Source organism: Botryllus schlosseri, chromosome 7 (genome assembly GCF_051294905.1).
Source record: "Botryllus schlosseri isolate E-star chromosome 7, Bs_hap1, whole genome shotgun sequence".
Taxonomy (NCBI): Eukaryota; Metazoa; Chordata; class Ascidiacea; order Stolidobranchia; family Styelidae; genus Botryllus; species Botryllus schlosseri.
Genome location: NC_137242.1, coordinates 29,166,729 through 29,178,870, shown reverse-complemented (window position 1 = coordinate 29,178,870; position 12,142 = coordinate 29,166,729). Strand labels below are relative to the sequence as shown.

General features: G+C 41.3%; 2 protein-coding genes across 4 annotated transcripts in view; both read right to left on the bottom strand.

The window, feature by feature from the left end:
* Positions 1–12,142, bottom strand: part of LOC145443195 (uncharacterized) — a 351,124-nt gene that overhangs the window by 126,737 nt on the left and 212,245 nt on the right. The window lies entirely within an intron of this gene.
* The window catches only part of LOC145443193 (C2 domain-containing protein 3-like), a 43,407-nt gene continuing 34,278 nt past the window's right edge, over positions 3,014–12,142 (bottom strand). Inside the window, exons 27-29 of the mRNA XM_080321182.1 lie at positions 10,260–10,348; positions 6,838–9,911; positions 3,014–3,939 (exon numbers count right to left, since the gene is read on the bottom strand). Coding sequence (XP_080177308.1) covers positions 3,769–3,939; positions 6,838–9,911; positions 10,260–10,348 — 3,334 coding nt within the window. The 3' untranslated portion in view covers positions 3,014–3,768. The remainder of the gene's footprint in view (positions 3,940–6,837; positions 9,912–10,259; positions 10,349–12,142) is intronic.

Genomic DNA, 12,142 nt, shown 5'->3' with positions numbered 1-12,142 from the left:
CATTGATAGCAATATATATGTAATTCCCAATCTTATGGACCGATTTTATCATGAATTATCGAAAATTTTCGCGCTTGGCGCTGGCTCACTAAACAGTACAACTATAATTTCGTGGCAAAAGCGAACAACGTGATGGAGGGTTGTCACCCTATCACCCTATGGGAGCCCAAGACTCAAGTTTTTTTGGGTGGGCCTGACAATAAGTACTGTTTCGTTCCTGCCATCGGTCATACACCACTACACCAGCAGATGTCTAATTATTATTGAGGGTTCCCACCTTTTCAAACGCACCACATCACTCAGCTCTACCGGTAAATCATATTACGTGAGCAGAGTGAGGATAAAAATAGTTAGCAATATATATGCAATTCCCGACCATATTGACCGATTCAGTCACGAATTATAGATATTTCTCGCGCTTTTAGGCGAGGAAAGCCGACACACCGAACGGACACCCAATGTAGGCGGATGAGCAGCGGTAATACAGCGGATAGCCTGAGGGGGGGGCAAGGCCCCCCAGAAGTTCGGTTTATCACCATATGGGGGCCCAGGACCAAGGCTTTGGGGGGGGGGGGCTGACGAAGTGCTGTTAAGGCCCTGAATCTAAGCCTAATCCTAATCAATTAAAAAAATCTGATATCTAAATACAATCCTAATCCGACAAAATCTTACAAATCCGGTATGCCCAAATCCTATAAATCCATGCTCGTCTCTGACATGCGACTGCGAGAAGTCGACCAGAACGATCGGCATCGAGAAAACGTTGGCCGACAAGGACTGCGGACGTCCTCTGTTGCTGACCGAGAGAAAATTATTTGCTAGAGAAAAATACCAATGTGAAACTGCGTGCGTCTTTTAGTCTAGCTATAGTACGTTCGGGCGATTTCAATATCTTTTGATATAGCAGACAGGAGGTCACGAAATGACGTCATGTAACGAAGTCAATATACCAACGGGTCCGTCCGAATAAGTTTAATCATCGTTCACGGGCGATCCATTTTCCAAGACAGCTCACACAGCTTTACCGGTAAATCCGAATGCATCAGCAGGTAGTGGATAAGAATTGATATCATTATATTGGGGTGGGGGCCCAACACCAACGTTGTTTTCGGGGGGAGGGGGGAGGATGTGTTGTTTCGGTGCTGCTCAAAAGTCGTTACTGGTTTATGTTGATTTTTCCAGTTTTTGATACGGGGTTGGGAGACAAAACTTGGTAAGATATATATCATCAAACACTGTGCCGAGTTTCAAAGTTGTCATCCACATTACGTTTCATTGACCTTAAACGATGGCTACACGCAGTGGCGTAGGAGCATATGTCGCCCCCTGGCTTTCGTTGAAAATAAATGCCGCCTAGATTTTGAAACAATTTCAAACTTTTCAATTATATTTACTGGAAATCTTGTTGAGCTGACGAAAAAAAGGTCATCATTTCGCCTCGACTCCCGCAATACCCACAATTTCCAGTACTTCTGTAGTGTTGACTAGAAGAAAAAAACGTCATCACCCCACACTTGGGCGCCCGTGGCGCAGGACCATAAGCGCCAAGTGGCTGCTACGCCAGTGGTTATACGAGTCGTGAGGCATAGGCTACTTGCGACGATGTTAACCCTTACTAGGTACAACACGCTAAGGCCTACCTTCATATCTCCTTATCGTTTAGAACCCACCGTAGATAATCTACATTCAATAATCCCCGCATATTCGAAGCAATATAATCGGTTATTTTCGTATGGGCCAAGGCCACTGGATATATCTGCGAATCCTCCTACCATGCTACTGTTGTGGAAATCAATTCTTATTGACTAATATAAATATACCCAAGTACACACATACACCAAATATGACCAATATTATTTCCAAATCTTCACTAGTTGCTGGATTAGCTTAACCCTTGACGACGAGTGTCAGTCGTAAATAGTCTGGTTATTTGGAATACGAATATACCATTCAATTGTGTAACAAAGTTTCGTATATCTACGAGTCTCTTCAAGCCTATTATAATATCATGAAGCCAGTCGTATTCACTCTAGGGTTGTTCATAATTCCACGTTATGTTATGTCAGCTTATAACGAGTAGGTGACAGTTGTTTCAACCGAATTTGAATATATACTGAAGTGGCGAAGAAACTCCCCCCAACAAACTCCTCTATGCTTTAACTCGGCTATATCAACGTCCTCCCTGTTAGCTAACAAGAACCTACGCACGGGAAAGTACACGTGGAATCATAAATATCCCTTATGGGAATCATATTCATTTGGACCAGTACATCTATTTGAGGCAATTGTCGTCGCATGCATCGCTGAGCTATCAGATGCAGAACCATCATCATCATCATCATTGGTTTATTAGCAATTTTATCATAACGGACGATTAGACGTCACTGCTATAGTTAAGTATACACGTAAGCCACAACATACGTTAAGCTCAAGCTACCGACTCTAGTATGTTATCAGACAACAGCACGGTGGTCGAAATAGGGCTGTAGGTTACCATGGTAATTGAATATATTTCCGAAAAAATTGCTCGATTTGTAGTCATTTTGCGTTAGTCGCTAAGGCAGGCTACAGTCAGCAATCTGGTGTGTGTTCGCCTCCTAAAAACAGCTAAAAGCACGCGACCTCCTTTCGAGCCGATGTACTCTTCAGCACCCACATTTTTCACATCCTCTTCAAGTAAAATTAGTATACGTCCAGCTTCTTTGGCAATTTGACCTTTACAGCTCAACACAACGATATTTCCAGTGAAATTTGCTGTTCGACCTATATTATAAATTTTGTAGTTCATACAAAATGTATTTCCAGACCTCAAAACATATTAACCCCTACCTTTCGATGTCTTGGAAATTGCTTCGACTTGCAATCGAGTCGAAATGCACGGTGTTACTTCTACGTATAAAGTACATGACTTTGACCACCTGTTTATTATTCCAGTAGAACTGCATCGCCACTGACTCCTACAAATGACAGACAACTGACTCAAACTCAGCTTTTCTAACCTGAAGACACTGCGTACTGTAAAAATATCTGTATTACGAGCAAAACAAAATTAGATGTGTAATATCACAAGATTTGAGCTAATATGATCAGATTCAGTCAAAACATAGATGACCGCTTAGGATTTCATAGCATCTCAAAAACCTCGATACGAACTATACATTGTATAATGAAATATACCAGATCACCTTCAAGCATTTGCTGAGGTCAATGACGGGATATTAAAAAATGGTTTAGGAATGCTAGTGATAATAATAACGGTGTACATGAATATAAATCTTGCAAGTGTCGCTGTAAGACATTTGAAAATGATTCTAAAGTCTCGGAAGAAATCTACCCAAAATCAGTTGTGGAATGTTGAATCAATGAGCGAAATATCTGGAGAAGAGGTCAAGAAAAATCAGCTTTTATTACTAGCTGCGTTTGGTAATTATGTCACTAATCACTCTTGATGCTTGCAACACACTGAATCAATATCGATAAGCTCAAGAAGTTTGTCGTGACATTTCTAAAGCCAACATATCAGGGTCTCTATTCTTGTGTAAATTACTGTGTTAGTTTTAGGCAGGTTTGAAATAAGAGACAAGCGAAGAGAGCCTGCAATAACCAACATCATAGCAAGCGGTATTTCTGTAGTAGATCAGTACATGCCATCTAGATAGGGATAGATAGAGTACCACCAATACTACGATATCCCTGGTTTCGCCGCTAAATTATCAATATCCTGAAACGTAGGCAACAATATTAGCAATACCAGCAGAAACCAAATTGTCATTGAGAGAATTTGGTCCGAAAAATTCTCGCCAAACGCCGAGTCCTTTCGTCAGAAAAATGCACCGTGTTCGGAATCGTTCTTTTCGGCTTTATCTTTTGATTTTCTTCCGGAAAATTTCGACTGCCTTGCGATTCGTTGCTGAGAGTTCGTCTTTTGACCAATTTTTTCTGCAAAAATCATGTCTCCGGTCAGTTAAATCAGTGTTAAGTACAGATACGGTCAAAGTAATAAGCGCTGGAACTCAAGTAGAAGTAATGCTGTACATTTCTACTCAATTACGAGTAGAACAGGGAATTTCACAGATATCTCAAAGCTACTTCAAATAGAAGTGAAAATTAAGATCTGAAAATTTGTCGAGTGACTAATTATATGATGGAGGGTATGCATACTTTTACCAATTAATCTGAGGCGGCCATTTTCCATGACACTAGAAATGGAGCCATTCTTGCTTGGTTGTCATGAAAATTTCGCTTATAATACTTCAATTCAAATTATTCTTGACAATTTTATCCGTTGAATACACTACAAGACTGTGATACAATGAAAGATAGGAAGGCGTGGAAACGAATTGGAGTATTCTTTGTAATCAGACACCCACCTGGTGTGGGCAAAAATGAGGCATGAACACTGAATGAAAACTACTTCCAAATCTACAAAATCCCAAACGTATAAAAGTAGTGGAAGTAGATTAAACCTACTTGAGTAGTTTGTACACCAGAAGTACTTATTTAGTGAGTCCAGAGCTGGGCTATTAGAATGTGTTCAACTTTTCCAAAACGGATTACAATTACAATGACAGCAACACAATTTTTTTTTCCAAATTAGATCAGAATAAGAATCACTGAATTCACAATAACTTGCAAAATTCTATATTAACCCTTTGCGATCGGCGGACCAGTATACTGGTCCGCGATCGTTCAACACGGAGGAGTCATTATTTATTCTGAGATAGCTCGACCTGCATTACTTTCTAAACGGTAACAATCGATTTATATGGATATTTATTATGAATACGCATACATAAGACCATGTACAGCCTATTATATCAATGTATATCCTTCTTGAAATGCAGATTGAACAAAATTGAATTTGTAATGATGTTCGCGTGAATGAACGCCTGGAATATAAACCATTGTATCTTCCGTTCTAGACGTCATATAACCTATTACAGTTATCTTCTATGACTTGTTGTTGTTCATACTATTCAATGAAAGTCCTTATATCGAAGATTAGCACGTAGAGATGTTTCAAATCGACGTGAAAGAAAGCAATGCCTTATTACGTGAAAATTATGGCTGCGTAAGTTCATCCGACTCGTTGCGGCTTCAAACAGATGTACAATTGCTTCAGGCGATTGCAAATTGTACATATGGTTGGTCATTATCCTGGCATATTCATCAATATCCCTATCATGGGGTTCAGTATTGTATTACAAAGCCAACACCAGCCCTAACACTACACAAATACGCGTGAGAGTTAGGCTATTTTGGGACCTGGGCCTGTAATAACAACATCATATAGAGGCAGTTATATATCGGTTTAGATGGCACACGAAGTTACTGTTGGCTCCTATGACTACTGTTGATCATACATGGAACATTAGCCGTGTAGAATACAGTTCGAATTGATGTGAAATAAAGCAATAATGTATCACATGAACTGACTTCTCGAGTGTACATGGGCACTGGGCACTGGGCAGTGTCGAATAAGCCAATATGTGTATACTTACGAATCCGTTATGCAGTTGCAAGTTACATATAACGAGCCATTGTGGTTGATACCACTTCAATAGCATGTAGATATATAAAATAGTTACTCATTTTATGTAGAATTGGAAGTGATTTGCCTTCCACGAGATTACGCTTTTACGTAATCGATTATTCATCAGCGGCGGCCGCGTGATCCGTGCTCATCATGTCTACCTTTCCAAGATCGTAGCGTAGGGCTATGAAGCGCTATAGTAGCGTGTAATGGCTCGTTGGAACGTAGAGATTCATGCAAAACGGAATCAGGTGGTCATATACCAAGAGAGGGCCTAAGTATGACGTCAGAAGATATAAAAGAACAAAATAGTATTTTATTTTCAAGAAATCGAGAACATTTTCTCGCACACCGCTATTCCCTCTGGCGTCTGAGCCGTAAGAGTACCTCAGACCGCTAGGCGGCTACTTCAGGTTTACGGCAATATATTGGGCATCGATTTAAACCATATGGATGACATTTGATCGTCTTTTTTGTGGATGCAACAAGTCACTGTCCATTGTCACAAGCACGAGAACGGCAACTGTCTGTACAGTAGGGTTGTTCAAAATACACTTTTTCCCGCAATCCGGGGGTTCGCAATTACATTGTTAGGTTGCCTGAAACCGCTGCACACCAGATTTTGCTCAGACCCAACTGGTAGATGTGAACCCACAGGGGTACGAAAATCTCCAATTTATTGTGACAGAATTGAAAATTCTTCAAATTTTACTATCAACCCCATGAAATTGTTGAGTTGTCTATAAAAACAGACCAAAACAAATTTGACGCAATTTCAACATGTCTTTCATTCATAATTCTGGGATTATTCGCCGCCCAGGTTATTTTTGCGAATCCAAAATTTCAACTGCAATCACTTCGGTCCTAACAGTTATAAGTAAGCAAATATTGGTAAGTATCGCTTTGGTAGACAAATTAACAATTTCATGGGGTTGACTGTTGAATATGAAACTTTTTTAAAATTTTTATATTATATTCAAACTCCTGTGCGTTCACATCTACCAGTTGAGATAGAGCCAAATTTGGGGTGCTGCGTTTTTTATGCAACCTAACATGTAATCAGTGAATCCCTGGAATCCGCAACAAAGTTATCATTGAAGAACCCTGCTTTACACCGAGCTTGCATCTTTTCGTACTATACAGTTTTACTATAGCATTTTCAGAAAAAGCAGACGTTAGATTTGAAAAAAAATGAGAGCATAAATACCTTTCACAAATTAAACAACTAGAATTATCTAATTATCCCGTTGTATTACTGGGAACCTCCGGTTATTACAAGGTAAAATAATTTCATAACGACAAACCTTATGAGCCAAAGCTGCTTCCTGTAGCTCGCGAATGGACGAACGTAGATTTTTGGGAGATGGATAAAAACTTCGGCATACTCGATTGCGATTTTTTGGCGAAACAGCGGGATTCGGACATCGATTTTCCTCGTTCTGTGATCCCAAAGATAGTTCCGACGATTCGTCTGAAGTATTCTCCACCCCATTTTGACCAGAGGGCGACAAAACCATTTGGTCTTCCGATGCACGGCCCAAGTGTGAAACTTTAACTTGATGTTGTACGGGGTGTGTTGCATCCAAATGTGACCCGACAAAAACCTCATTATCCGAGCCTTTGATCGTACCGGGACTCAAGCCTGTTACAGATTGGCTATTTGGGTTTTCAGTGTGGGTAGTGATATTATCGGTGATGTCATTCTGGCCGGATGATTCTTCTTTTTTACAATCTTCTGTCACAGAACCACTGTCGTCGATAGAAAAAGTATCTTTTGCGCTATCTGGTAAAACAGAGCCTGCACTGTCGGGGGCGATGGAACTTTGTCCCAAGTTTATGTGCTCAGCCTGAGTAGTTTTAGGCAAAGTCTCAGGATTTTCTTCCTCAGAACTAAATCTGGTTGAGCGCTCCGCGTTTCTACACTTTACGCGAGTATTTTGAGTTGAAATTTCAGAGTTTTCTTCGTCTGAACTAAATCCGCTGACTTTTGACATAGAGCCAGTGAGCCATAAGCTTGTATCGTCGTGAATTTCTGATTTTGCGGGGGTCAGGTGATTTGCAGATGCGCTGTTGTGTTTATGCTCTAACTTGGGCGGTTTATCAGTGATTTTCGTGCTTTGGTCATCAGAGCCTGCCACAATGCTCGCGTTCAAACTGTGCGGACGCACAAACTCTACGCTGCAATCTGTGTCACTATCCGCTTCATCTTTCGTATCAATAACATTCTGCCGAGGATCTTGGTGCGTGGCATTTTTGCGTGCGGAATCAGGACAAGAAACGTCCTGTCGGAATTCCTCGTCTGTATTTTTCCGGGTGGAATCAAAGCTCGAATTATTCTGCCGGGCTTCTTCTTGAGCCGCGTTTTTCCGGGTAGGATCATAACCGGAAACGTTCTGCCGGAAGTTTTCATGTGTCATTTTTGTCCGTGTGGGAACTGAACTTGATTCATTCTGCCGCAATCCGTTTTGTGTCATGTTTTTTTGAGTAGAATCGGGATTCTCAGTATTTTCTCTCCGTGAATCAATATTTACACCATTTTCTCCGTGTGAATCCATATTTTCAGCGTCTTCGACACTGGATTCGTGACTAAACTCACCTCGGTGATTTGTACCACCCAAGATTTCTTCCGCGCCATTGCTAACACCATCTGCAAATATAGATCTCTGTCTATCTTGAAACGTGCGTTTTATCAGGTCCAATTCTTTGATTTGTTTTTCAAGGGTGTCGACGAGGGCGGCTTGTTGTCTGTCCGAAGACACGTACCTGAGCATAGACACTGTCGGGGCTTGTGGGTTGGTGTCAAGTTGCGTGAAATCGGATTTGAAAATGCCGGGGTGATTGTGAGACAAAATTTGCTTTGTACTTTCACACATATTGTCTTGGTCTGTATTTCGAACGCCTGGCACGTACATACTGCCAGATGGCGTTTGAACAGGTACATGTATAGGTAGTTTGTGCAAAAAATTTTGGGGCGCAAAAGACAGCTGCGGTGGTATATTAGGTGGGTGGATGATAGTCGGGTCATTAGACCGGGCAGAACCAGGCAGCGACGAATCTCCGGGCGTCACCGCCACTTTCAACTGTCCCTGACACTGTCCGTGAATGTCTAGCACGTTGTACCATCCGTTCACGTCACGCAGCCCGGCCCTGAGTACCGATAAATCCACGGTGGCGAAGCCCAGCATTCTGTCCGTAGCTAGAATTTTCGTTTGTGCCCCGTTTTGAAAATCTGCCCCGTCATCATCGATGTAGACCCGGTCCCTGTGCCATACTTTGAGGAGCATAGCGCCGTTTACACCGGAGAGTAGCGATTTTGGTAACAAAACCGTTTTAGCTTCGTTCCAGATCGCGTTTTCTGAAGATTTCACGATTTTAGTCGCGATCGTCATATTTTTAATATCGGCCGACGATTTTGCGAAATTAGCGTCATCAGCCGCTTCAAATGTCACGAAAACGTTCGGATAAACGTATTCGTCCGTTTCCAAATCGTTAACTTGCGGAATATGAAACGCGCGTTCCACAGTCACGTTCGCTTCGAATGTGTGACTCTTCTGCTCATCAACATGACCATCCTTTTGATTAGAACCTGCCGAATTATCTTCGAAATTCGGCACATTTTTTTCAGCCATTTCCTCAATATGAGGAGTAGGGTTTGGTATCGGGTCTGGCGATTCTCCAGGCTTCATGCTGACGTAAACCCGCACTTGCCCCTGCATTTCGTCAGCCCCTGACTTGAACAACGCATAAGATCCGCTGATATGTTGTTCCTTCCCCCATTCTGACATGGAACAAAACTCTATAAAACAAGACCCTAAAAGCTTATCTGAATCAGACGGTCTCGTGTTTTTCGAGGTAGAACAATGTGTAAGCCATAATTGCAGCTCCATCTTTTCCTCTTGTAAATACCAGCGTAGCGGTTTACACCTTTTGCATACAAAAGACTTTTTGTGCGCTATCCGTGCAGAAATCAAATTCTCGAATTTAGCATCGATATTTTGAGGTTGTTTTGATGTAATTGGACATCGCGTCGTTACTACTGAGTCGTGATCGTAGAACTTGTACCGTACGTAGACATTAGCGGATTTGTCGACACTTGTTTGACCGCTAACTACCAATCCCGCTTTAAGTAGCCACGCGTTTGTTACAGTCACAGAAAAAGTCACACTGTCACAATCAGTGACATCGTTTTCGATGTGGTCATTCAGCAACTGCTTTTCAAACTGTGGCAATTCCCATTTTGTGGCTTTAGCCGCTTTTAAAACCAGGTCTAGATCTTCTGTGTTGGCGAAGGCGATCGATAGCTCTAAACCACCGACTGTCTTCGATTGCGGGTCGCGTTCTGCTTGCGTAGAGTGCAGGCAATGCCATCCGTGAATCCCTGAAAATGATTCGGCGAAGTTGGGAAAACTGAGTAACAAATAGAATTAGGTTACAGAAGTCCTTTTTATTGGTTTCTAATCACGAACTGGCACCGGCACTCATGGCAGAGAGTTAGTTTGTCATTTCGTTACCAATACAGTTTTTCCATAAGATGGAATAGCACTACGTAGTCACAATACAATCCCAATGGAACAGTTAGAAAGTAGGGTCACAAAATTTCCTGTCCACGAGAATATGAAGGGTGAATAGCTAGAAAGCTTGGTTGTACACGGGCCATGGGTGTTATTATTACAATATCAGTAGATTTGTTGTTTTAGATCAACTTTTCGCTGATCTTTTCGCTTACCTGTGGTTTTATGAAGCAAGCTTCTCGTCGAAATAGTCTGTCTTGCGAGTGCGACGTCAGAGTTACCGTTGTCGTCCGCGTCTTCGGGCCTTGAAAAAGAATTGGTGACGAATCGTGAAATTGCCGTTCGGAAGAAAGCTATAAGACTTGTACAAACCATCAACCTAGTTAGTTGACCGTCAACTAAATAGACCTGTTGGCTTTTTGAGTAGTTCTACTTCTTGTTGTAGATGCACATTCCAAAAAGTGAGAAGTCCTAGTTACATATTTAAACACGTGTCATCATAAATCGTGTTCTGTTGTGTGATGTCCTAGCAGCCATTGCTAGCTCAAAGTCGTCACTACTATCAGTGACGTAGCCAGGGGTTTGGGGGTCGATATCCCTCGAATTTTGAACTAGTAATGTTGTGCATGTGTTAAACCAATCCTATTTTGTAAAAGAAAAATGAACGAGTTGCTTCTGAACTTTTTAAGGTCGTTAGTTCTGGTTCTGGTTGGCAGTTTTAAAAAGTGATCAATTCTAGTTCGAGTTGTAGTGGTTCATTTTGAAAAGTAAGCAGTTTTAGTTCTAGATGTCGTGTGTCGCTAGCCTGAATTATCTCGTCGCCGGCCTCGCAGGCTTTGCCTAACTATCTATTCTCGTTTAGAGACAATGCCGTTAATTGTATTATGATTAGCGGCCGATGGTTATGTCATGATTGTTCGACAGTGACATCGCAAAACAGAACAACATCGTGTACTTAAACAACTATTGATGTACTGCGAATGCAGGGTGCGTACTATACATGGGTACAGGCTTTTTCCCTAGAATATACACGTCATTTTTAGGGTGCGTATTATACATGGGGGCGCACTATATTCGGAAAATTACGGTAGTTCTAGTTCTAGTTGCGAGCTTTGAAAAGTGAGTAGTTTTAATTTCAGTTCTAGTTTGGCCTTTTGAAAATCCAGTAGTTTGTGCAAGTCTGCAAGCTATGCTTAACCGTTTGGCGCCGGCGTGTGTATTTTTACCCATTGCCGTTACGAGGGAAGCGTACTGTAAAAGAACCACTATATATCCCGTTCCGATCATACTAAGTCGTTGCTGTTTATTTCTGCGGATAGATATTGTTTGTGCAAGTTCATTGATACCATAAAATTGGATATATATTGTATCTAAGACATAGAAATCGGATACCAAATACTGTAGATAAATATGTTGCAGAATACACTGTTTCGGCAACGCGCGCGTCATTGACCACCCTCACATAACTTGCTGTATGTTTCGGTCTGGCCGTCTTACAGCATAGTTGTTTCTTTCTATGAAAAGCTAGTGACCATACAACTCCACACATATCTTCATATCTGATATTAGTTACATATAACGTGTTCAAAATCTAAGTGATAGGCCGCGTGACAAAAATAGTGATAGGCCGCATCATTTCGCAGTCACGCGCGTTACAGATATACCCGTCATAAAAACTGTCATATATTTGGTTTTATTCGTCATAGCGAGTTGTAGTTTGTTTCTATGAATAGCGCTTCTCAGCTTCTGTTTTTCTTGCTAAAACAAATATACTAGTTATGTCTGCACCGCTCAAAGTTGCATTTGAAAATCGGGAAAGAATTCTCGCAGCCTACCGTACCAGCTTCAAGCAGATGGATGATTATTGGTCACATAACGGCATATATATCAAGTTCTAATAGTGATATAGCTTCACGTCCTTCGTAGATTGTGTCTGTGAATAGTTGTTTCTTATACGATTCTAAATAATGGCTAATAGTCAAGTATAATTCGTAATAAATACAATATTACTCGACGCATATATCTACGCAAAAGTGTGCATCTGGATATACAAAGAGCTGTCGTATAACGATATATATCTTACGCTGTAGTAATGATA